Source organism: Panthera leo, chromosome B1 (assembly GCF_018350215.1).
Source record: "Panthera leo isolate Ple1 chromosome B1, P.leo_Ple1_pat1.1, whole genome shotgun sequence".
NCBI classification, from domain to species: Eukaryota; Metazoa; Chordata; class Mammalia; order Carnivora; family Felidae; genus Panthera; species Panthera leo.
In genome coordinates, this window is record NC_056682.1 from 64,819,219 (window position 1) to 64,846,691 (window position 27,473).

Here is a 27,473-nt window from a genome sequence, read left to right on the forward strand (position 1 = left end):
TCGGACACTCAACCGACTGAGCCACCCAGGTGCCCCATATTTAAAATGAAATTACAGAGTGTACTGACATTGACTTTATGTAACTAAATGAACTCATCATATTATATATAACACATGAAAATTATCTTCCATATATTATGAATTGACATTCAAATCCAGAACTCTTATACATAAATTGAATTTCATGTTACTAAAACGTGTTTACTATACATAAATAGTTATTGTGAATGTGTTTTAGACCATCCCAACATTTGTTCTTTCCTTGATAAACATTTGGGATTATGACATATGAAGACACTGTATAAGGGAAATTAAATCAGCTTTGATCCCATTATTAAGAAATCCATACAGAATAGGATTCAGACAACAAGACATCATGCCTAACAAATGACAGATGCAATACACCAACTTGAAATGCCTATTTGAAATAAGGTTATCATTAAAATCAGTTACCACATGGAAAAGGTGTAGTGGCATCCAGCTAACAGCAAACACCAATATCAATATGGTTAGTCTATAAAAAACACTTCGAGATCTCTTTTTTATCCTCATGATCGAACGGTTTACTCTCATTTCATGAACGTCTGAGTTTTCTTCAGGTTTCATCTCAAAGCAGGTGGGGACTCCTGGTATGAACTTACTGGATGACGAGAGCTGACTTTTTACAGACCCAAAGTTTTCTGGAAGCATTCTTGAATGGTTCTCTTGAGAAGGTCTTGCTGGAGCAGGTAACACGCACGCTGTCTTCTTGCTGTATCTTCTTCTGTGTTTTCTGATGAATGAATAGCTCCATTTCTGGCTGCTGGAAAGTTTCCCCTGAGGCCCACTCTTTTTGAATGGATGAAGAGTTAAGTTGATCATCTCATTTTCTTCTAGTTTGCTTTCTTGGTTGGACAACCCACAGCTTATACTCCTGCAGACACTGGTATGACTTATGGTTAGACACACCAAGGGCAGAATATACTGAACTAACAATAAAGAGATGGTAAAAGCAATTCTGTATGAATCGGATGGCCACGACTCAACGCATAAATACCTGCTGCTCAGCAGTGTTGAGCCAAATGTTTCCTGAAGTTCCACCAGACTGTGAAACACTGGAAGGGGAGAACAAATCGCAAAACCTAGCGTCCAGACAGTAGCTATCAAGAAGTAGCCATGGTTTGCCGTTAAATTATTAGATATAGGATGTTTTATCATATGATACCTGACAATGGCAATTGATATTAAAATTAAAGTTGAGACCAGAACTGAAACACACTGAAGAAAAGGCATAATATGACACATGACTTTGCCAAACATCCACTGATCCAGCAAGACGGAGGTCAGTGTGAAAGGTGAGCAAAACAACACAACCAAGATATCAGAGAAGGCCAAATTTCCTATGAGGAAGTTTACTGTAGTCTTCTGGTTACGCTTTCTCATGAGTGCCATTAAAATAAGGAGATTCCCCATGAAACCAAGAAGACTTACAAATGTGTAAAGTCCAATCAGAAAATACTGCAGGTCATCTACACTGCTTTTATAGTCATCCCACACTGGGAAATCAGAGCTCCGAGGGGCCCCAGTACTGTTCTCAGTGGCAAGTGTCTTGTTATAAAAGTCCTGGAGCTCTAAATCCATATCACAGTCCTGCTTGGAATAAAAAGACATTAGTTACCAACTTAAAAAAAAAAGTTACGTGACCACTATAAATTAATACACTGAGAGGGAAACTAAATTTTACAATTTGCTCCTGTTACCTTACTAATCTCCCAAAAAAGTTTTGGGAGGTCTTGAACTGGTTCTAAGAGCACAGCAAATATCAGCCAATAACAATTACAGTAAATCTAAGCCTACCATCACTTCTGTGGTGTGTTAATGTGTTGTAAAATAGCAAACCTTGTTTTTTAAATTTATGTAGATATGACGAAAGGGAAGGAAAAGGCAAATATATGTAAGAGCTTCAAGATACCTAATTTACAACAGCTCATTGCTATTATTTATCCTGTCACGGTGCCTACTCATGGTGTAGTCACATAATCTTACCTTAAACATTCCTTCATTTCCAACTTCAATCAAGGTCAAACTTAAAAGTCACCTATGCTAAAGTATTCCTTAGTCTACTCAACTGGATGTGATCTCCTCTTTGGAACCCCCATACTGCTCTGTTTATAGCTGTCTGATGCGAATGTCACAATTTGCTTTGCTATGCAATTAAAATGCATAGCAGCCTCCCTTATTTATTTATAAGCAATGGAAAAGCAGAAAATTGTCCTTTATTCACTGTGGCATCTACCACAATCCATGGCCCAATAACTTCACCATCGTGGGTGCTAAATAAATATTTATGGAAAAATGAAAAATTCAAACAAGTGTCTAGTATCTTAAATATTATCTTGTTCAAATTTAAGCTTCTCAAGTGTAGAAAGATCACCCCAGGACTTAGGTGTATACAGTAGGCACTTAATAAGTGTTTATCAAGCTGTACTGTTGACTCCGTGTGCACAATACTGGATGGCAGTCATTCCATGATCAATTCTTAGTCCTTTAAGAGGTGCCAGATTATCATGAATTAGGATAGCCACTGGCCAGCAGTCTGCTAGTGTTTAAAAAAAAATTACCTGTTTACTTTTTAATTTAAAAAGTGAAAATAATTTTCAGCTTTAAAGACTGAATACATTCATATGGCCGAATGAAAATTTATATCTTAAAGTTAAATGTATAAGTAATACCAATATCATACCCCATAATAAGTTTTTTCATTTCAAACAAAATTAATAATGTAATATTATTAATAGCACAATGGTATTTCTTATTTATTGCTACATATTGGAGATTTGACAGTATTGCCTGATGAAACACAAACTGTCTATAATATATCAGTAAGAGGCAAAAGGACCTCTTGTCCTCTTTTTTTATTTTTTTTATTTTTTTTATTTTTTAAGGTTATTCATTTTTCAGAGACATAGAGAGACAGGCCCAGGTCATGATCTCACAATTTGTGAGTTCAAGCCCCGCGTCGGGCTCTGTGCTGACAGCTTGGAGCCTGGAGCCTGCTTAGGATTCTGTGTCTCCTCCCTCTCTCCCCCTGTCCCTCCCCAGCTCATGCTCGCACTCTGTCTCTGTCAAAAATAAATTAACTTAAAAAAAAAATGTAAACAAAAAAAGTTACTCACGTGGCCTACTGAATCATTTTATTCATCATATTATCAGATAATTGCCTCCCAGTAACTACTCTGAATGGATTAGTGAGCTTCTAATCAAAGTAGCCTTGACTGGCCTTTTTGCCTAATTTCCTGGGTTCTGATAACCCCTGGTTTCATCTACCTTGTTTATAATCCTATTTGTACTTATAACGTGTACAGGTTGTTCCTGTGTATCCTGCTTATTCATTCTTCTTTTGACTCACTTTCTTGAAACAATCCTTTTTTGTTGTAGATCTGTGGTTACTGATTGCTTTTTCTACTACCAAGGTAAGGACAAAAGAGAAGTTGCATAGATGATTCTACAATGGCTTTGTGTTTTCTTGGGGCATGTAACTGGAGGATGATGCTCCTTTAAAGTAAAATATTACTCTCCACAATTTTTTGAAGGAAGAGGAAATGCAACATAATTTGGGGTAATAGAAACAATGGGGTTTTGAGGCTTAACTTCAGATTGTCTCCAATGCAGTGGTCAGTCTTCTCCATTGGACTGTAATGGAGATAAAGGAAACATCTTAATTCTTTTTATGATAGTAATGGTGCTTAAGAGAATTATGTTGTACATAGAGGATACTAAGTAAACACTTACTATTTATCACTTAAGAAAATAGTTTAATTTTCCCAACCTTGAAATAATAGAAATGAATCATTTGGGGAATATAGGAAAATTCAGGATAGAGTGTGACTATAGGTCTATATATATATATACATGTGTGTGTGTGTGTGTGTGTGTGTGTGTGTGTGTGTGTATCTTTTTACATAGACATATATATAGGAACCACTGAAATTAGACAGGTTTTCAAATGGCCCTAAAATGAAATGAGGAGATACATCCATAGACAATGGTGATAGTTTAGCACTTTAAAATTTTAAATGAGGCATCTTCAGTCATAAAGGCTATCACATAAGCAACATAAAACTAAAATAGCAAAAAATATTTATAACATGTTTTTATTTAAATGTAAAAGAAATACATCAGATTGCATCGTGTCACTAAAATTTTTCTCTAACAATACATGTCCATAAAATCCTCAGTTCATTACATTATAAAAACCACTGCCTTATCAGTAAGCAGATGAAGGAAATGTCGTCCTAAGTATTCACTGGACACGGGAAACACTGAGGGCAACACTTCTTGCCCTCCTTAAAAAACTCTACTTTAAATACAATTTTAAAGGGGAGGCTCCTTTTATTAATGAATAGCTAAGATTAGTTGTTCCTTCCCTTATTCATTCAACTAGCATTTACTGAACAGCTGACGTGCTAGGTGCTCTGCTAGGCTCTGGCATAAAGGTAACAAATAAAAGGTACTATGTGGTAATATTTCCAGGGGTTATTTCAAGGCTACACAACAAGTAATTAATTATAGACTGCAAGTGCCTGAGATATAAAAGGCCCTAAATGGATTATGAATGAATGAATGACATTCTCCTGATTGCTAGTGATATACTTTTTTACTATGGCACAAACACACTGTTGCTGAAAATCATGGATGCTTACTTGTACCTATTGACAGATTGATAAATTATCATTTTTTCTTATGTTTTTTCCCTCTCCTAACATTCATTCATTTAACATTCATTTTATTTTAGTGTGACTGTGCTGCTGTTCCTCTAACACAAACCGATCCATCCCATCTAAACATAAAAATACACATGACACCTAACATGATGCTCTGCACTAAATGAGCATTTTGTGAATCTTTGCTCCAATGACTTCTCACGAGAGATATTGCAAATAGGGGGAGAAGAAAGGGGATGCAGAGCTATTTCTTTAAAAGTGCCCTCTTATAGGGCTCCCCCCACCCAGGGCAGGCTATCCAAAATGGACCACACATTGGCATGCAGATTATTTTGAGCTGAAAATAATCAAGACCCAAAAGACTCAGGAAGAAACTTTGACCTCCCCACCAACTGCCTAAAAAATTTTAGATAGGGGACCTGTACCCACAAAAGAGCTATTTATAGAGATTCCTTTTTACCTAAGAAACTTAACTGTATAACAGGGCAACCTTTGTTTTCCAAACATCTCCTACCTTCCTGCTAGTAGCTTTCCTCCCTTACCCCTCTCCTTAGCCTAGGATGACACATATGCCTCATTTTGCCTGTCTTTGGAATTTCCATGTCTGTGTAGATTCCCCATAGGTAGGAAACTAAATTTGATTTTCTCCTGTTAATCTGTCTCAGGGAAATTTAATTCTTAGTCCAACTAGAAGAACTTTGGACAAAGAAAAATTTCTTCCTCCCTGACAATAGCCAGGGGAGGTTTTAAACAGTAGGAAATAGTTGTCCAATAAGATTTGTCTTTTTTTTTTTCTTTAATTGAAAAATCAAAGGTAGAGGAACTACTTTAAAATGAAAAAAAAAAAAAAAACCCAAAACCACAAAGGATTTCTTTTCTTAAACTTACCCCTTCACTTCCCTGAAAAGCACAATAAGCAAACATATAATGGAAATGTAAATCTGTTTAATAATGATCTGCTTTTCAACAAGTGTTATAATGAACACTGTACAATCCTATGCAACATACTTCACATAATAAAAGTAATGCAATATGTGTACTTTCCTTCATCTCAGAGTGCTAAGCAAATTATGAGATGTAACCAGAAAGAATGTTTGAAAAGTGAAATATTATTTTAGAGGAAACTTGATGCTGACTGTGTGAAACCTTTGTTGTGCTTACTTATGAGCTTTTCTTCTTTCGTACCCAGTTTTCTCTCTCACCATCAGTTTCCACAGGGCTGTACATCCAACTTCAACCCTCACAGTAAAAAGTGGAAAAATATAAGTTCTTCCTCAAAGTGTGGTGACTGTGAAAAAGTCTTTGTAGACTTAGTGTAATTTTCTGATATTGTAATTTTCTTATAAAAATCGATCTATATCTGACACCGAGACAAATGAAATCTTCCCAATAGACTTTAAGTATGTGAGGTAGATAGCTCTTAAAAAGAATAATAGGGGGGAACTCAGAGGATTCTAAAAGACAGCTTATATATTTAAATAAGGTTCCTTTGTTAAGATAATTTCCTGTCTTATGAAAATGCACATCTTTGCACAGAGGATGCCAATCACACACAAAAGAATAAAATACATGAATTTTTTTTTTTCCTCTAGCAATGGTAGAATATCAACTATCGCCGATTTTGCTATCATCCTGGAACAATGGCGAGATTCCATGTTCTCCAATATTCCCATGATTTATTTTTAAAGCTAGAGTCTGGCAAAATTTGAGTTGGAAAGATAAATACAGCTCTGCTCAGCTGACAAACACGCAGGCACGCGCCACCCTCCCTTCTCAAGTCTAACAGCAGAGTTTCTCTTCCCTTGAGAAATCTGAAATTTTAAATTGCATTCGGACTCAAAATTCTGTTGAAAGCCTCAGGCTATTCCATGATCTGTGGCCAAGTCTTTCGACTTTGATCCAACACAATGGTTCAGTTTCTTTAAAAGATAAACTAAAGGTCTGTGAACTTGGGGATAAAAATTCCCTGTTGGTGGAATTCGAGGTGTATGGATGTCTGGTATTGCTCGCATTTGTCATTTGAGGCCACCTTGCAAACAGGAGCGCAAATCCAGGCGCGCGGCTGCCTCCGGGTCTGCGGCCAGCTGCGGGACCGCGCGGCAGGTGGAACTGCCCGTGTGGAGCCCGGTGGACTGCGCCCCGGGACCTCGCCAGAGCCCGGCTAGGGCTGTGCACTAGCCGAGCACCCCGCGGGCTGCCGTTCCCTTGCCTCGGACGCCAGCCGGGCTGCACCCGGGGCTCGCACCCAGGGGGAGCGCTAGGTCCCCGCGCACCCCCCTCCCGCCTCCTCCTGACCAAGCTCCAGCTCGGATTCTGGACACTCCTCCTGGGTTCGGCCAGCGCCAGTTCCACCCCGGGTGAGTACTTGCCCCGCACTAAAGAATTCCGCTTGGTCCCTTCCCTGCTCTCCCTTCAAGCCTAACAGTTGACTGTTCGGCCACCCCCAAATCCCCACTTTTTCACCGCTCTGCCTTGGGCTTCCCCACCCTCCATCTCGGGAGATCCCAATACACCCGGGGACCGGGGACCGGGGACCGGGGACCGGGGACAGGGGTGCGGCTCCCGGGCCCAGAGCGGACTAGCCGCGCGAGCCAGAAACGGCCTCGGCCCCTCCTTGCAAGCCCACCCCCGCGTGGAAGGGAGCGGCGGGGAGAGGCTGAACCCCGTACCTCGGGGCTCCCGGGCCGGTGCTGGTGCCTCGGTTCCCGGGAACGCGGTCGCTCCTGCGCCCGAGCGAGTGGCGGCTGCAGGGGGAGGACCTGAAGGTGGCGGTGGGAAAGTGGTGGGGGTAGGGAGGAAGGAGCGGGGAGCAGCGGGGGTTTTAGAGGCGCCTCGGGAACACGTGACTGCTCCCGGGACCCCAGAGACCCTGCTCCAGGGCGCCTGCTCCGCGCCAGCTTCTCCCCAAGCCGGGGGTCGGGGCATCCCAGCCCCTACCTTGCTGTTTGGGGCCCCAGGAGGAAGCTGCAGGCCCCCGGCAGGGTACCCCGTCACCCTGGCCTCTGGTTGCTGGCCGAGGCCAAGTTAACTTGACGAGCTGGGAGATTTTTGCCGGTTGTGTCCCCAGCCTGGTGAAGTGAACTCGGAGGCTTGAGCTGATGTGGGAGTGCAGGGGTACCTCTCAGAGCTTAGGCTCCCTGAGAAAAAGCTTCAAGGCCCAGGTTTTCCCTTTGTTCGGAAAAAATGAAAACCAAAACCAAAACAGAATGCTGCTCTTTCTCCCACCCTCTTGGAGTGAGCAAGGGAGAAGTCTAGGTGGAGAGGCTGATCTGGAGGGGCAGGGGACACAAAGGGGTCAGCAATTTGATCCATCGCGGAGAACAGGAAAAAGGATTTATTCCCACTTCTGAGGAGAAGTAGTTGTGGGAGTGGGCAATCGGCGTGGAGCGGAGGAGTGAGGGTGAAATGGGATCCACGTTTCCCAGGGCTTTTCAGTAACATAAAGAAGACTCGGGAATAAAGAATTGTGATAGGTTTTTTTCTTAAAAAACAAAACAAAACAAAAAACCCAACTCATTAACCAAAAAACACCACAAAACTTAGCCCTCTGTTTCTCCTCAATGTGATTCCCATCCTCAGTGTTTCCCAATCTGTGGTGCAGGTTGGCCTTATTTTTGTCAGTCATTAGTTGGCAGGTATTTTAGGCTTCTCTGCCCCGTGTGCGTGTACGTGTGTGTGTGTGTGTGTGTGTGTGTGTGTGCGCGCGCGCATGTGCGTGTAAGAGGCAGGGAGTGGCGAGAGAGAGGGATGGAGAGACACACTGGAGAAAGAGATTGGAGGTAGAGATCCCTATGTTTTTGACCATGGCCTTGCAGGAGGAAGATTGTATTTGTTGTATATTTCAAAACTGAAAATGATTATGTGACAATCATAGCATCAAGTGCTTGGTGTTTGGTGCAATCCAATGGGACAGGCATTCTGTAAACTGGAGAGGACCATGTCTCTTGGGAGCAAGGCGATTTGTAAATGTAATTTCTGGGGGCAGCAAACCCTAGTGGTTTCCCTAGAAGTCGACCAAAATTCTTGTGCCTCTTCTCTGCTGAATTTTAACATATGACACCCAAGGGATCTATACATTGTCATTGTGTCAGCTAGAAAGGCATCCAAGAGCTTTTAAATACTTCAGGCAAATCCAGTTCCTATTCCATTCTTTTCTGTTTTATTTCTAGAATTCTAGTACATTCTCCCCAAATGCTTGACAGAATAGTCAGTCTGAGCAGGCCCATTGGATCCTGCAGTCGGTGAGCTGAGGGATGGTAATGTCAACACGGGGGGACTGGTGAGAAAACAAAGTTTGGTTCTTAGACTTTCTTAACTCCAACATCTGCATGGTTACTGCACTACACATTGCCACATAAATGTCTATGCTTCCATCCGTTGCACGGTTATAATACATACCTTCTTCAAATATGCATTGTCTTTAAAACAACTTCTAAATGAACCCCATTGTGACTGTCTTCTAAAATATTAGCTATGGTGCAAGCTTTTGTATGTTAAAAATACAAGATGGATTTTATTGTTTTCTTTTCCACTAATTTGTTTTTTTTTTTTTATAATATCAACCCTTAGGTTGAAGTAACTGTTATTATTAGAGTATTAAAAATAAAAGGCCAACATGTGATTGAGATGGAGATTTTGATTAACCCACCATTCCTTTCCCACTGCATACACAAACATGCAAGCCTCAAAAAGGGAGTCAGAATCTCTTCTTTAAATACACATTCAACATACATGGAATAAACAAATTATTAAGAATCTTTTTTTTTCTAAGATACTGTCAACTTGAAATTCCAACAGTATGCTACATAAAGAGGAAGATATGAAGATCAGTGTGCTTTTATCTTCAAAGTTCCCAGGAGGGATTCAAAACTAATCATCATCACTCTTTGTAGACCATAATAAGTAATTTTGTTCCTATTTTATGGAGTCAATTGAAGCAGGTAAAGTACTACCTCTGGGAACACAGATAGTAATGTACACTTCTGCTCTATATATTTTTGCTACTCACTATTTATAAAATACTCATTTGGGAAATTAAGTTGGATTTTATGCATGCTACGAAATTAAACTGGGTGTTTTCCAGTTCTCATGGTTCTTCATCAGTTATGAAAGAAAGCATATCTCTAAAGGTGAAAGTTAAAATCACTCGGACTCCTAAGACAAATTATTGAATAATAAAACACTCTCCAAACAATGCTTGGACTGACATTTCTCTGAGGAACATGTCTGTTGTTTTTGTCAAAGTTATTGCTGCATTTTAATAACAGGGACCATTTGTGAAGGATGAATACTAAAGTGCTTTAACATAATCTCAAATGATATGTAATGTTGATATATAGGAATATATAGGAATAGTGGTGACAAATAAAGTAGAAAAATAGTGTTACTTTATGTGATGCATTTTATTTCTGTGAAGATTTTTGTTACATTCATGAAGAATGTTACACTCATGAAGAATGTTACATTCATAAAGAACATTTCTTTTGCCACTGTTTCTATCATGGTAAATTTAAATCCTTAATTCTTAAAAGATGTGGGAAGGGCCATTTCTGGGTATTACCAAAAATGTTTTTGTGATGCTGATTGATGCATTGATTTCTTTGGAATTGTTATAGTTTGTCATATAATCAATATTTAGGACTTAAAACAAGAAACTAACATAATTGTGAAATACAGGCAATTGTTTTAAGGAACGAAAACAAAAAAAATATTAATCCAAAATGTCGAGTGCATAGAGCCATTTTCCCAGATAATTCGATGATAATTTTGAGGTCCTAAGGGGGCACTATAAACACATAATTGCCTTCTTCTGACAAGCACTGTGCTACTTAAGCAACACTTTATCTTTCCTTTTGATTTTCTAACGATTAAATCATTAAGCATAAAATAGTGACTGATTTCCAAACAAGATGTATGGTTCTTTTTTTAAAATAAATTTGCCATGTTAAAAATACATAAACACATATATGTGATACACATATATATATAGTTATACAATCACAAATCACAAATGTATTTGTATAATGGACACAACCAGAACACCTGGATTTCATCCAGGTTTTATTCCAAATTACTGGCCGGGCTTTAGACGAAACACTTGACCTTTTTAGTCTTCACTTTCTTTGTAAAATGAAATGCTTTGACTAGTAGATATGGAATCCCCTTTGAGCTCTGACTACCTATGACTTTATGCCTTTAAGAAGTATGCATTATAGACATATGTGTAGAAAAAGACACTTTTTGGATCTTCAGAAAAATGTTATGGTCATAGAAATTGTTTCTCTCCTCTCCATATTAGAAAAAAAGAAGAAGAAAATACTGTTGATAGTTTTCCATTATACTGGCACATTCTCTTCCCTGCAGCTATAATAACTATATAATGATACTTGATACATTCTTATTAAAAAATGTGGATGTCTTACATATGAACAAATGATTCTTTTTTTTTTTTTCTTGGAGAGAGAGAGAGACAGAGTGTGAATGGGGGAGGAGCAGAGAGAGAGAGAGGGAGACAGAATCGGAAGCAGGCTCCAGCCTCTGAGCTGTCAGCACAGAGCCCGACGCAGGGTTCGAACCCATGAACTGTGAGATCATGACCTGAGCGGAAGTCAGGCACTTAGCCAACTGAGCCACCTAGGTGCCCCAACAAATGATTCTTTATCTAATTATATCATTTTAAAAATTTCAGCACAAGATACAGAAAAGAAGAAGACATAATATTTCTATCATGTAAATCCATATATAGGCCATATATTCTTCCCTTCTGTAAATCAAAACAAGAAGTGGTAGTGTTGATAAGCTCCCCCCAATATTGCTTTTTAATACAAATTTCCATTTCTTAGCTAAATTTTCATGGTTAGTATTTTAAATCATACTTACAAGTTTAAATATAGCTTTACTATATTTAAATGGAAATGAAAGAGAAATGGTTTGTTTGTTTTTGATGGTTTGTTTTGAATAGTCTTTAAAAAGAATGTTTAAAGAGGTGCTCAAAGCAAAAGCCCAGAATCAAAAGTTGATTAAATGGCGGTTAAATGATATGCTCTTCAAAAATGTATCTGTTGCCATATTCTTATTCTTATCACGCTCACAGGTACTTCAGCTTTTAAAAGTATATTATTCAGCAAGTAGAAAAAGTTATGAGACATTTTCATTACACATTATATGCATTTTTAAAGGCAGTAGGATTCATTTTTCAAGCTTACACTTAATGGGGAAAGCAGAATCAATACATAAAAAAATAAAGAATATGAGAAGAATCAAGACAAGTATACAGTAAGATATATATGTATAAAATATATATTTACAGATATGTAAAGTATATGTATACATGTAATATGTGTATGTATAAAAATAGCAATAATCCACCATAACTAAAATGCCCAAGACATTTTTAAATGTTTGAGATGAACAAATGGGTTTGGTTTGTGATGTTCATAGTTTGCGTTATCCTACTTTATTCCTTGTTCTTCAGCCCTTCAGGAGAACTTTTGTCAGTATCTTATGATACACCAGATAGAATTCTGGGCTGTGCGTTTAAGGAGATGAAAAGAGTAGCCACTACCTTCCAGAAATGTGTGCAAATAAATAATTAATTACATATAGCGTACTAAATTCTGTGTTAGAAATAAACTTAGAGTCCTGCCGGAATATAAATAAGACACATTCAGCGTATGGGGGCATTTGGGGAGATTGAGAGATATAAAAGAGGGCTTCATAGTAGACAAGATCCTTGAACTGAAGCTTGAGGAGGAATTGATGAAAGTTAAAGCTCCAAATGGCAGGGATGGGCAAGTACGAAGTGGGGAAATAGCGTCAAGGCGAGAGAGGGTGTTCCAGTTGGAGAAATACAAATAGTTCAGTATGCCTGAGTGTGTGGGAAGTGGTGGAGGATGATACTGAAAATATTGGTTAAAAGGACATGGCACTTGAAGGGTTCAGAGAGCAACTCGACTATTTAAGCTGGGGAGGGATATTACTGGAGGGCTGTGAAAGCCACTGAGGCAGAGAGACCATTTTGCAGACAAAGAAGTACAGCTTGATGGATATGAAAGAACACATCAGAGACATGTTTAGGGGGTAAAATCAATGGGAATGTGTGAGCAACTGAATTTGAGGGTGTGAGAGAGAAACACGGGACAATTCTTAGATTCTGGTTTGAGGGATAGAGATGATGACAATGACTGAGATCCCATCTACTGACTGAGAAGAGAATTTGCCAATGAAGCCTGAGAGAGATCTGTCCTCTAGAGAGAGATTTAGGGTTATGAGTATACAAGCATGTAATTGATGGCAAAGAATATGATTATGCATTAAGGGTTTAAAAAAAGGAGAAGATTAAGAATGAGATGATAAATTTGGGGCTGTCTGGTCAATCAAGGAAGAGACAAGACCACAAAAGGCAGTAACACACAAGCCTTTTTGGTGGTGGTCTTGGACAGAGTTGCATGATGGGAAGTCTCTCCCAGCAACAGTGCCTCCAGAGATAACAGCTCATCCAGGGGTGCTACATCCAGAAGAGAGATAGGACAGGGGACTCTTGGGGAGAATGGGAAAATAGAGAGTGGGCTTATTTATCTAGGTGACATCCCTCAGTGGCCAAGTGGGGAGACTTGGTTCAGAAAGCTCCAAAGGGCAGCAACAATTTGGTATCTGTCATGGCGATAGGATTTGTTTCATCTCTGGTTTACACATGATGGGTTCAGCTTCTCAGAGTATGAAAAGTAGATGGATTCTAACTGGTTAAAAATATACATATTAAAATTAATTTAAAGCAATTAGATGTGTGAGAATTTGAGTTTGGTGCTGTCTGGCTTTGGGCTAATCGTCGTAGCCTGCTGTGAAGAAGAAAACAATATGGGGGCCACTTTAAGCTAATACACATGTGCCATCTTGGGCCGATTTATATAGTAGGGTCCTGGGAAGGAAAACAGCTAAAGAAGTAGAGAGAGACAGCAGATCCTGGGAGAGGAGACTGAGGAGCATCCAGGAGGGGATGAGTAAAGCCTGCAGTGTGGAGTTCATGAAGTCAAAGGAAAAGAAGATTCCAAGAGCATAGGATGGTGTAAAGAGTCAAATGCAACATAAAGAATAAATATAATAAAGTCTGAATTGTGTCCACGGGCTTTGGTCATTGGTGTTATGGGCAGAGGTGGGTAGGTGGGCCATATTTGAGGAGCAAATGAGAGGACAGTAAATGTTTTTTTTATTTTGGGAGAAGTTACCAGAAAGAGAAGCAACTACAAAAGCAATGACATGGGTGAGGGAGTTACAATGAAAGAGTGAGCAATTTTATTTTTGTTTTCGTTTTAGTATTGAGCCAAGAAAACGGAGTTGTTGAATAAACAGGTGTTATACTTATATTATTGTGTAACAAACCTCCCAAATTTAGTGGAATAAGACAACAACTCACTCATGGAATTTATTCTCATGGATTGAGTGGGAGAGCACAATGGTGGTGGCTTGTCGCTGTCACTTGGTGTTTCGGGTGTCAGCAGGGAAAACTCAGTGGGCTAGGCTGACTCAAAGCCTGGGGGCTGAAACAGCTGGGAGAGAGGATTCACTGCTGAAATGAGGGATATGGAATTTAGGGAGTAAATACGCTATCATTTTTACTTAATTCAGAAGGAAGGGGGAGTCCATTGAAAATGGGATATGAGGTAGGAGACTAGGGGAGAAATGTGACAATTTGAAATATCTTCTAAAAGGAGAGACATTGGAAGTCACTCAAGCCCAAGAATTTTGGGGTGATATTTAAGGTTCAACGAAAGTTTTGAGTGTGTAGTTTCAATAATCTATGCAGTTGCATTATTTTCACCTATGTGCTATGCTAGTAGAGAGTGGTAGCCAAGCAATTTCCTGGGTTCAGAAGAGTCCGATTATACCCCAGCCCATCTTTAGATATTTTTCCTCTTTGTAGATTTATATGTATCTGGAGAAAGAAAAGCAACAGCTAGACTTTAAACAAAGGAATGAAGAAGGGATACTTACCTAAGCAAAGTGTTGTGAAAAGGTCTAATGTTAAGCCTGAGATTTGGGGAGTGGGGCAAGATGAACTGTCAGACATACTTGTCATAGACGATACAAGTTTCAGAGGTGGTGTTCACACTTGTCCTTCTCACCAGCTATTCCTACTCCATGTCTTTGAGAGGAGATATGAAGTGAATAGTGACAAAAATCAAAACAAATAATAGTAACAATGGCAAGCTCTGTTCATTATACCATGCAATAAATACATAATGTGACACTTTTGTAAAATAACATTATACTTTTGTTGAATGTCTGAAGGGTGTCTGACGAGGTGAGATCTACAGTAAAATATTTGGATATTTACTAAATAATTTTAAGAGTCTAGTCCTCTATAGTCTTATTCTGACAGATTTAAAAAAGATACTCTCAGTCTGTGGGCTATGTGACTGAATGAGAACTTTCTTGAAGTGCATTCCCGTTTCTAATCAAGAACAAATCCATAAATATTACTTAGTTCCTCTACACAAGGAATATATTGAATTGTTTGCCTACATACTTGTATAGTAACATTTTAAAGAAAATTTGCACTCCTTTCTGCTAGTTAAGTCCCAAAAACAATTAATAATTCTTAATTAGTTAGTCCAATGAATCCAATTGAATTAAGTGATTGTATTGACTATTTGATTGTACTAACCAATTTAGTCAAAACTCTTTACCCCCTATATTTCATTGGTTTTAAGATGAGGACTTTATTAAAAAAATATTTTAGTACTCTCACTTTGAGATTCTTTTATAATCGATTGTGTGTCATTGCTTTACTGGAAGCATTTTCTCTCTTTCTCAGTGGTCCATAAAATAATGTTGCAATCTATATTCTGTGACATCATCGATTCAAATAAATGCAATAGGTAAGTTACAGAAAGAAGGAAAAACTGACACCTAATTAATGCATAGACTATGAACTGATTCACCAGCATGGTTCATATTAAGTTTTACCCCAGTGGAATTTTCTCCTTACAATATCATCTACGTTCTAGTTTTCCTATGTAGTGTTAATGCCTATCAAGATTTAGCTGAGCGATAATTTATGACAATTTTCCTGTATCAAGGCCTAATAGCATTTTAGAAACTTTAATTAACTCTTGGAGCAGAAATTCATCAAGAGACCAATAAAGTAGTTACAATGGATAAATTCCAGCAGCAGGTAGAGTGATACACTTTTATCTAGGCAGTCATTGAATCATGCAATTTAAAGGGCCAGACCATTTTCTGGATGATAAAACTAAGGTCTACAGAGATTTAATGAGGAAAGCCTATTCTTCTGTTTAAATGACAGAACAAAAGACTTGCCCAAGAGAACATGAGAACAGGTCATTAATTTAATTCTCCTAGTCATGGTTTATAGGTCAGAATGCTATGAAATTTCAGAAGGCAATACACAAAATGGAAAACTCTCTCCCTAGCGAAGAGGTTTTATCTAGTTTGAATTCCAAATAAGAAAGTATAAAACTGGCTGTTCATTTAAGAGTAGAAAAAGAATTTCTTTATTTCACACATATCTTCTCTTTAATACATCTTTTGAGGAATTCACATTACTCTTTAACACATGTCTTCTGAGGAACTCAGATTATGTTATTTGAAACCTTCCATAAGATTACATTATATAAGAGGATCTTCTGTTGCATTAGGTTATTATACTATCCTGAATTTTTTGATTTTACACTTTTTAAAATTTAATTTTATTTTACATTTTACACTTTGAAAAAGTACTTAGTAAATGATACTCCTGGAGAATTATACAATTTGCTGCTGTTGGTGAGCATTTCAAAACTTGTTTTTGCATTACAGAATTTGACATAGAAAAGTCTTTGAGACCAATGAACTTTCAAAGAACGGTATTTAATATTAATATTTCAAGAATGCAGCTTTATGAATTTGCCTTATGGGGGACACTTTATGGCAATTCAGTTAGAAAGGTAAAATACAATGTCCATGTTTATTTGGGGCATTCTTGCAGACATGACTTTCTTAGCATTGTTGGGAAATACAGAAAGGAAAGTGTCTAATGAGTCCAGATTGTATTTTCAGCTCCAAAATATTTGCTGACATGGCACAAATGTTTACATGAAAATGTATTCTTCATGGAGAATTAAATTATTACATTAGTAATGCTTGGAGCAGAATAAAAATAGCCAGTTTGATGATCAAAACCTTGGGGCAAACTTGCTTCTCAGAATGTGACTTGAGGGAATGGAGTAGACAGGTGATTAGAAACCTAGAGTTATTGCTCTTTAAAAGAATTTAAATTCCTAAATTATGCCTTATATTTTCATCCTTAGTTGAAACAAAAAAAAGAATAAAAGAAAATATACTTGCCATTTTACTCTGTTTAACCAGTAGTAGGATTTTGTAAAATGTATGTTCCCATCTACTATTGTAGTTTATTTATTACATGACCACGATATTTTAAATCTTGATCATAATCCCTTTTCAACTATATAAAAATGTCTAAATACAAATATTTTAGAAAGATTTCCTGGAAAAAAAACCAGATGTTTACCACACTATACAAATAAATGAGCTATGACTTATACTGAACTTTAAATACTGTTTATTTTGCCAGAGAAAGAAAACATATTTTAACAGTGTAAAGTTTAGGTCATTCCCTTTGTCTTGGATTTTTTTTTTTTTTTTTTTTTTTTGGTTTGAAGACAGAATGCAATCATAGTTGTTATGTAACAAAACTTTTATGCATATCCTAGGCAGTGTCTTGTATCTTTATTAGGAGCGCTTTTTATTTTTTTTGGCAGCTTGATTTGGAAGAAGTTTTATTCATCCTCACCAGTAAATAATGTGTGTGTGTGTGTGTGAGTGTGAGTGAAATACACAACTTTGGTTTTTCAGAGTGGAATACAACTATGTACAACATCTGAGATCAGTGTTATCAGTAGTGATCCTGAATCACCGGGCACCATGATGTCTTTGCTACCGTCAATGTACTCTGTGTACATTCCATTCTTTTCTTCCTAACGTTCAGTACAAGGGTAGATTAAGCACCGAGGAAGTGGCATTGAATTTTGACCACCAGGGAAATGTTCCGTTCAGCGTGCTCCCCTAAAAAAAGCAGCTAGGCACTGGGAACAAACCTAACTGCATTTTCTCAGTGGAAAGAAAGAAGGACAAAGGCCAGGCTAGCTCATCCGAGATTTGCTACTTTTGCTTTTTAAGGTCTTCTCTTTGTTCGCTTTTAAAATGGGGGCAAAAGAAACCAAAAAACAAAAAACTTTTCGGTACTGGTGTGAGAAATATACAAAGGTCACCAAAAAAAGCAAGGAACATATTAGTAACATTGTTGCGGTGAATTTCACATTTCCTTTTCTCCTAAATAACACCCCCTTTCAGTCTTGACTTGGGCTGACGCTCCAGCTTTTCAGCCGGGTAGAAGTTCGGCCACAAGATGGCACTGACCTGCAAACAAAGGAAAACAGTGGCTCTGACTTTCTAAAGCCCTGTGACATTGTCTTGCTTTCCTGGGAGTCCAGGACTGTGGGGATGAGTGCTTACTTTCCTTTGCACCGTGCGTCTGTGTTTAACAACGTGTGGATATGTTTAATTTCTCTTCCTTCCAGAATTCCTAGGCAACGCACCCCCGAAGTGTATACCCAAGCTGAGGTGTTTGTGGGGGGAGCAGCAGGCGCTACTCGCGGGGCGCCGTCACGTGATCCGGGGATAAGGTGGAGTTCGGCTTTAAGGGGGCGTCTCTTCCTATCTTCATCAATCTTTAGGATTTGAGCAGGAGAAATACCAGCGGATCTTTTCTCCCGGCTCTATCCCTTCCATTACCATTCTTCCCGCTTTAATAAACGGGCGAAAACGACGAATCCAACAGAGGGTAAGTTTCAAGTTTACACCTTGTTAAGGACTTTTGAGGGGGTGGAGGATGAAAGACGAAGGAAAAAAAACCTGCCGAGTGCCCGGAATTGACTCTGGGAAACTGAGGTGGGGCATGGAGTCAGCTTTTCAGTTGGGCTCCCGGTGCAGGTAGGTCGCAAGGTGCTGCAGATGATCGGACAACTCCAAGAGCCCTGCCCATGGGTGGGGGCCGACGTTCGTAACCGGGAGTTGGCTGCATCCGTGCACCCTGCTCCGCGAGGATTTCCGGACGGGGATCTGAGTTCTTGCCTCTTCGGGTTCTCGTAAGGCTGTCTTCCCTTGACCTCGCGCATCTTCCACGGTTTTTTGGAGCTGGCTGCGCTAGAGGCTGCGCTGGAGTTTGAGCGGAGGGAACCGGTGGCTGGGATTGTCTGAGGAAGGGTGGGTTTGGCGAGTGACCACTCGCCGCTTTGGTCCCCGTCCCACCGCACGTGTCCCGCGGGGGGCCCGCGGACCCCAGCTCAGGCGCGGCGCCCCCGGACACTTGTGGGTTCCCTGCGTCTGGGCTGGAATGGAGCCCCGCTCCGTCGGTGCTGGGCCCTTCCAGTCTGTCGCTGCGCCCCGGTAGACACTCTGAGCTCTAGCCTTTTATTTCTGAGTTTCAGTCATCCAACTCTTTAGCTCCTTTTGGAACAGCGATGATGGAACCCGGCAGGGTTAGGAGATTGGGCATGGACTGGAGGTAGATAGAGGTGGCTTAAGAGTGTTCAGTTGGTCTCTCCAGGTAGACAGGCGAATGTCTTAAGAACTGAAGTTGGTCCAGAGAGAACTGGCTGTGCTTCTTTTATTTTTGGTTGGTTTGGATGCTTTGTTTGCCAGTCTCATCACGGGTGGAGAGACCTTGATAGATGGCTGGCAAATGGAAGAGGGGGCCAGAAGTGTAAGAATGAGGAAAATCGGGAGCAGTTCACCTAACTACACTGTATGAAAAAAGGTGGGCACGTAAACGTGGCACCAGGAATTTTGATTTAACCAGCCCATTTCATTCTTTGGTAACTGCTGAAGCACAGGAAAAAGTTAGGGGAGGGCAAAGAGGGAGTGTGTTTTGACATCTCTTTTCTTTCTTCTTTCTCTTTTTTTCTTTCTTTTTTTTTTTTTTTCCAGATCGTTCAGATTTGCCATGCTTACCTGGGTCCTACGAAAAAAGCATATCTCACTAGGTGGCCCCCAGGCAGGGGGAAATGGAAAGCTTGCTTGTCACTACCTGGACAGAGAAACAGTATCTGTCAGTCCCAAGACTCTAGAATGCTTTCCTGGTAAAGAGAGCAGAAAGCTGTCCAGCCCAGTACCCCACCTATGACTAAAGACTAAGTGCTTTTCGGTGGGTGACTACTGCATTATTAGTCTCTTTCCTTATGGTTTTAAGGCAGCTGTCTGTTGAACCAGCCCTCCTGGGAGAGGAAGGAACAGAGAATTATGTAACTCATGTGGATGGATAAACTAGCAGTAACTTTGGGAGGCTCTATGTAATAAGGCTGACATTTCTTTTCCAAACACATAAGGTGAACAGCCAGTTGTGAGTATACAAAAAAATTTATCTGCTGCAGGTTATGACCAGAAACCCTGTATTTTCAGGTAGTAACAGCACTAAGAACAGCAAGCAGTGAAAGACCAGCATTCCAATTGGAAAGGATAAGGAAATTTCCCTTTGGAAGGGGGCCAATTTTCCATCTGATGATGTATGTAGTATTTCTATTTTGTCTCTAATTGCTCATGACAGCTATATTGAGATTTAACAACTTTTAATTTTTGCAGTGTCTTTAGTTGCATATCTTATTTTAAATATCAGAATAGTGAATGTCATTATTTTTCTTTTGCAAAGATTATGTGAATGCTTTCTCTCTGAGTATTATTTGCTGACAACCGTTCTTTCTTGAAATTATACTAAGGTAGGTCGAAAATACACATTTTATCCAGTGCAGAAGGGTTTTACCAAACTGGAATGACTACCCAACATGCACTTAGAAAAGGAGGCTTTGCAAACACTTAAAAAATAGTTTGCATTTTCTGTATAGTTAAATTAGCATCTACTTAATAGAAAGACTGCTATTCCTCACAGAGCATGTCCATCAAATATAATTCCAGAGGGTTCAGAGTTGAATTTCAGTATATTCACTTAAAACCATCTGCAGGAAGTGGCCTCTGTAGCCTGTAGTTGTAATAATTTGAAAACTTTTACATTAATTCCAGTATGTATGGAATTTTGTCAAAATAAGTCAATGGATTTAAATTTTCAATTTTTCTTCCTTTGCACTGTAAACGCCTCAGTCTGGGCCTCCACTAGCTCTAATCTGGATTATTGTATTAGCCTCTTAATGAATCTCCCTACTTCTCTTTCCTGTCTTAAATCTGTTGAAAGCAGCAGCTACAGTAATAATGTAAAACAAATCCTGTGACTTTACACCTTTGCCAAAGACTCCACTGGTTCCTCATTTTTCTCAGAGAAGAAGTCAGACTGTCCCATGGAATAAGGCCTTACATAATCTGTTCCTCTTCTGCTTACCCTTCCTAATTATTTTCCTACTAGTCTCTCTCTTACTTATCCTACTTATCATTGGTGTTTAATACACCAGGTAAACTCTGGCCTCAAGGATTTTGCCTTTGTTCTTTCCACATGGGATACTGTCGCTGACATATCAACATGGCCTCCCCACTCACCACTTTCAGGTCTTAGCTCATATGCCACCTTTTGAGGCAAACCGAGGCCTTCCCTACCACCCAGTAATAAAGTACAGGTCCCGACAACCCCAGAACCCCTTCCTTGCTTTATTTTTCTGCGTGAATACTTATCATCTGGCATACTATCCCTTTTACCAGTTTATTTTTTCTTGGCTTTCTTTGCCCACAAGACTGGAAACTCACTCCGTGAGGTCACTGTTGTCTCCACTAAAACAATGCCTGATACAAAATAAGTATTCAAGAGGTGTCTGTGTGGCTCAGTTGATTAAGCATCCCACTTCGGCTCAGGTAATGATCTCACCGTTGGTGAGTTTGAGCCCTTTGTGGATCTCTGTGCTGAGGTGAGGGCTCAGAGTCTGGAGCCTGCTTCAGATCATGTGTCTCCCTCTTTCGCTGCCCCTCCCCCACTCATGCCCTCGCTCTCTCAAAACTAAATAAACATTAAAAACAAAAACAAAATGTGTTCAATAAACATTTATTGGATTAATGAAGTTTTTCAGAAACAATTCGTTTTTTAACACACAGTGGAACATTTTCCCCTATATACCTGACCTAATAAAATGATTATTATAATTAGCATCCATCTTGCTTGTTAAAAGGACTATGACAGAATTGAGTTATTGATGTTAGGATTAATTCACCCAAGAACCTGCTATTTCAGCCACGCACCTACTAGGTCAGTCAACACGGTTTTTTATTCTAAATCTAACATTTGCAAAGTCCTACAAGGTATATACACTGCCTATCTAAAAGAGGTTATGTCATAATTGGGAGGAGCCAGTTAAGGATTCAAGGGCACTAAATGATGCTTTCAGAGATGAGTAGAGTTTGGATTGGTGGTGAGACAGAACAGCCGGAAAGAGCAATGGCAGAGACGAAGATGAACGTGGAGGCTGAAACAGGCTGGGGGGCACCTGGTGGGCTGTGAGGACCTGGAAAAGAGCACTCACAATGGGGCTGTTGGAACAAGGAGGGAGGCAAAACGTAGAGGTCGTCAAGTGTCAGGCTGAGGGATGTACTCACATGTGTCTTAGTCCAGGATTCTGGTGGTGTTTAGTGACAGGGAACCAAGAGAAGTCATAGGATAAAGAGGATACACTTTTCTATCATGCGAGTTTCACTTTAAATAATGAAGAGAAGCTCACAGTTCACTAAGTCATGTTGACTATCACGATAGCAAACTGAATATGAAGTACGCAAAATTTTCTTGCATTCTTCAGTGAGGAATTTTCAAAGAAATGTTAGATTATTGGGGCGCCTGGGTGGCTCAGTCGGTGAAGCGTCCAACTTCAGCTCAGGTCATGATCTCACAGTTCCTAGGTTTGAGCGCCGTGTTGGGCTGTGTGCTGACAGCTCAGAGCCTGGAGCTTGCTTCAGATTCTGTGTCCCCCCTCTCTCTCTGCCCTTCACCTGCTAGTGATCTGTCTCTCTATCAAAAATAAATAATGAATATTAAAAAAAATGATAAATTATCCAAAATAAAAAAAGAAATTATTTTAGATTAGATATTTAGATAATTATTTTAGATTAGATATTTAGATTTAGATATTTTAGATAATTATTTAGATTAGATTATTCTCCAATGTTTGTTCTCAGACACTAAGAGACAGAGGTTATCTCTCTGCCTTTGGTATTCTTGAGAGAAAAATGGTAATTACTGCATTAAGTTTGTTTATTTTTTATTTACTTATTTTTAATTTTTTTGATGTTTTTTTAATTTTGGGGGGGGGTGGGAGGGGCAGAGAGAGAGAGGGAGACACACAGAACCTGAAGCAGGCTCCAGGCTCTGAGCTGTTAGCACAGACCCCTATGCAGGGCTTGAATCCACAAATTGCAAAATCATGGCCTGAGCCAAAGTCAGACAGTTAACCAGCTGAGCCACCCAGGCACCGAATTTACTGCATTAAGTTTAAGAGTCATTATTTACTGGTTGTTGCACAGAGGAGGGGAGAGCCATGCTTCTAAAAACATTTACACTTGAAATCATTCTTCGTCTTAATAGTTTCATTCTCTCTAAATGTTGGAAATCTTTATTTTTATTCAGTGTTATAAAGCTAAATTGTGGTTTTATAATAAAAAACACCTCATGTTCTAGAAAGCAGAAACACTCAAAAAAAAGGTTCATTAGAGGTGTCACTTAAAAGGCAAATGTTTCATTAAATTCTTACCTCCTTGAAATGGAAGTAAATCTGCATGATTTTCTTTATTCTCACATAAAAAAGAAACAAATGCAATTCCCTTTCTTAACACAAGCACAATGGCCTGTTAATTAACATAAGAAATCCCTAATCTCCTATATGTATTTAACAATCTAGAGGAAATCAGATTTTTTTTTTTAAAGGAGCTTTTAACTTTAAAAAACCACCATTGTCTGTAATTTGTCCTGTTGGTGAGAAAAGAGTCTTTGCATCACAAAATGCCGTGAAAGATCAAAATTACCACTAAAATGTAGACCCCTGCATTGTGTGGGTATACAGTCTAGCGGGGAGGGAGGATATTTACATGTATAAAACCTTAGAAATCCTTTGAAAGCTTCTGACATTAATAAAATCATAGACTCTTAAAAGTTAGAAGGAACTTCAGCGTTATCCAGTTGAATCTCCTTCCTACACAATGCAAGAGCTCCCCAGAAGTCAATTTTGTGTAGTAGCTACAGACTCTTGTGTATGGAGCGCTCCATAGTTCTGCAGGCAGTTGATTTCATTTGATTAAACTTCTGTTCACATCATAGTGATGTGAAATTTGTTTTGTTTTTAATACACACTAATATACTTCCCTTGGTCCTGTTTCTAGCTTATGTAGTCAGACATAATATTCTAAGCCCAGTTTGCTAACATGCATGCTACCCATTCAGATATGAGAAGACGTCTATACCATGCCTATTCTTTTCTGGATTAGACATCTCCCTTCCACAGTCCTTCATAGGACAAAGTTCTCATGTTGCACTGTATTGGTCATCTCCTTTGGAATATACTTGTGCCAAATAATGTCTGCCTTAAAGAGCAGTTCAGTGTATGGTGGAGCTATTAGTACAACTTAGTGAATTATCTCATTTCTCTAATATAAGAGGAAGAATTAGGGAAATGTGGTTTTTTTTGCTGTTTTTCTTTGTTTCATATCTTATGTTTTAACCCATACATTAAATTTTTTGTTACATGCTCATTTTTTACAATATTTAGGAATCTGTTGACAGTGGTTTATATAAGACTTTGGGCATGAGATTTACACACACCTTACTGATTTACAGACTACTGTATTTTGCCGAGTCAAAATGTAGTAATGTAGTCAATTGCTAGTTGCTAGCCCAATTAAAAATATTAGAAGAGGTTTTCCTCAAAATGTTGGCAGTGTTTCTGCTATTTTTTTAAAAAAAGGTGTTTATAGAGATTACATTTTGTTTCTTTATTTCAGTGTTTTCACTTAAAACAGCACTGTGAGTCAGAAGTCATTTTGACTGCCTTCGGTGAAATTAGTAATGCCATTGGTCATTTTCTCTTTACAGATTGTTCAGTTCAAGGGAATGAAGAATTCAGAATAATTTTCATAAATGGATTGTAATATGAAGAATAAGAATAAGCTGAATATTTGATCTGCTTTGAAGAAACATATTTTCCATTTGTCTAGAATAATCTATAACAACCAAACCAATCAAAATGAATTCAACATTAATGTCCCAGGTTGAAAATCATTCAATCCTATGTAATTTTTCAGAGAATTCCCAGTTTTTGGCTTTTGAAAGTGATGATTGCCATCTGCCCTTGGCCATGATATTTACATTAGCTCTTGCTTATGGAGCTGTAATAATTCTTGGAGTCTCTGGAAACCTGGCGTTGATCATAATCATCTTGAAACAAAAGGAGATGAGAAATGTTACCAATATCCTGATAGTGAACCTTTCCTTCTCAGACTTGCTTGTTGCCATCATGTGTCTCCCCTTCACATTTGTCTACACATTAATGGACCACTGGGTTTTTGGTGAGGCAATGTGCAAATTGAATCCTTTTGTGCAATGTGTTTCGATCACTGTGTCCATTTTCTCTCTGGTTCTCATCGCCGTGGAGCGACATCAGCTGATAATCAACCCACGAGGGTGGAGACCAAATAACAGACATGCTTACGTAGGTATTGCCGTCATTTGGGTCCTTGCTGTGGTTTCTTCTCTACCTTTTCTCATCTATCAAGTACTGACCGATGAACCGTTCCAGAACGTGACACTTGACGCGTTCAAGGACAAGTACGTGTGCTTTGATAAATTTCCATCGGACTCTCATAGGTTGTCTTACACAACTCTCCTCTTGATGCTGCAGTATTTTGGCCCACTCTGTTTTATATTTATTTGCTACTTCAAGGTAAGAAAACTTCCCCCTGCCATTTCCATTTTAACCTTCTTTCCACAGAATTCCACATTAACTTGGTGGTTCTATTTGAACTTTTTTTCTCTCTCTCTCTGTAGATATATATACGCTTAAAAAGGAGAAACAATATGATGGACAAGATGAGAGACAATAAGTACAGGTCCAGTGAAACCAAAAGAATCAACATCATGCTGTTGTCCATTGTGGTAGCATTTGCGGTCTGCTGGCTGCCTCTTACCATCTTTAACACTGTGTTTGATTGGAATCATCAGATCATTGCTACGTGCAACCATAATCTACTATTCTTGCTCTGCCATCTTACAGCAATGATATCCACTTGTGTCAACCCCATATTTTATGGATTTCTGAACAAAAATTTCCAGAGAGACTTACAGTTCTTCTTTAACTTTTGTGATTTCCGGTCTCGGGATGATGACTATGAGACAATAGCTATGTCTACCATGCACACAGATGTTTCTAAGACTTCTTTGAAACAAGCAAGCCCAGTCGCATTTAAGAAAATCAACAATGATGATAATGAAAAAATCTGAAACTGCTCTAGCATATTGCCCCAGATGACACCTGTCTAAAACCGAGCACAACCCACAACAATACTTTTATTCCCCCAAGGAGTGAGGTTGTAATCATTTAAGAAAGACCAAGATTTGTTTGTCTTGCTTTTTACCGCTTTAATTGTAACTGTCAGAATTAAATTCGGACAAAATGTATGGACTTTGGAATTTTCTGACATTAGTTTGACCAGACATCCTTGAAGTGCTTTTTGTAAACGTATGCATATAATACAAAGACTTTTATACTTGACTTGTTGGAATAAAATTGCTTTAAAGGACTACTACTGACTGACTTTAGAAGCACGGTATCTGATACGCATTAGATTGGGCTATCCCTATTTCATTAGGTTACACGGTCAATAGATTGGGCAATCCTGATGTAATGATAGACATTTCAGTCTGTTACAGAGGTGACAGCAAAAGCAGCATTCGAGATGTGGAGCTGAGTCTCTGTCTTACATACCTACAGTCTGAAGTCATTGAAGAGTGATTTGCATTTTTTTTTTAAATTTAAGACAGGATTTAATTTGCTCCTGATTTATCACTTAAGATAAAAATGCATAAAAATACTTCTCAGCTGTGAATATCATGGGGAATTGGGCCACCCACAAGAATTAAGTGGGAAAGCAGTTCTCTAACTTCAAAACTATTTTGGTACCTGACAACCAAAGGGTTTCAGAGCAATTAATTTAACAAGCAAACTGGTAGTGCAGCAAATAGTTGAATTATATTCATCTGAATTGTTGGTCAAGAGGCTTTCCATTCTTCACAAACTGTTCAGTGTTTGTCCAGTTTTCTAGCCTAAATATATATGTGGCTTAAAGGTATTTCCAGCTTTCGATATGTAAAAACGCAGAGTGTATTTTCCATACATCAGTGCCTATATAGTAACTCATTTTTAACTTTTTCAATGTCCGTTTTTCAAAGGAGGACACCAAAGTATAATGTTAAAAGAATGTTCACCCTGGCTGGCAGGGATAAATACCTGAAAACTGAGAACACTTCATATAGCCCATTTTAACTTGTATGAACTGTGTGCCTTGTGTAGTCTTGTAAATAATGTACTGTATAGAGTACTAAGTGGTTGTGTTATATTAATATACTTAATTTCATGCATCCTGTATTCATGATTGAGGCTCAGAGTCATTTGGAGAGAAGATATTTTAAAGAACAAGATACAACTTCAGTGTATTATAAACGTATTAAATGTGTTTGATTTTAGAAGGCACACATTGTCTTTATTAAAATTGTTTTTGCTTTTT

The 27,473-nt window shown here is 38.8% G+C and overlaps 2 protein-coding genes across 6 annotated transcripts; one reads left to right on the forward strand and one right to left on the reverse strand.

Annotated features, from left to right (window-relative positions):
* NPY5R (neuropeptide Y receptor Y5) lies at window positions 1–7,438 on the reverse strand. The gene is made up of 2 exons (XM_042935143.1): window positions 7,373–7,438; window positions 1–1,629 (listed from the first exon to the last, which is right to left on the reverse strand). The coding sequence occupies exon 2, from the start codon at window positions 1,618–1,620 to the stop codon at window positions 280–282; it is 1,341 nt and encodes a 446-aa protein (XP_042791077.1). The 5' UTR covers window positions 1,621–1,629; window positions 7,373–7,438; the 3' UTR covers window positions 1–279.
* On the forward strand, window positions 6,943–27,473 carry NPY1R (neuropeptide Y receptor Y1). Of its 5 annotated transcripts, XM_042935146.1 has the most exons (5): window positions 6,943–7,060; window positions 18,458–18,564; window positions 20,181–20,284; window positions 24,787–25,633; window positions 25,738–27,473. In XM_042935146.1, exons 4-5 carry the CDS (start codon window positions 24,938–24,940, stop codon window positions 26,188–26,190), a joined length of 1,149 nt encoding a protein of 382 aa, XP_042791080.1. In that variant the 5' UTR covers window positions 6,943–7,060; window positions 18,458–18,564; window positions 20,181–20,284; window positions 24,787–24,937; the 3' UTR covers window positions 26,191–27,473. The 5 variants fall into 5 exon arrangements, with proteins under 5 accessions (XP_042791080.1, XP_042791079.1, XP_042791083.1 ...); XM_042935145.1 differs by lacking the exon at window positions 6,943–7,060 and having other exon boundaries at window positions 18,259–18,564; XM_042935148.1 differs by lacking the exons at window positions 6,943–7,060; window positions 18,458–18,564 and adding an exon at window positions 18,681–18,713.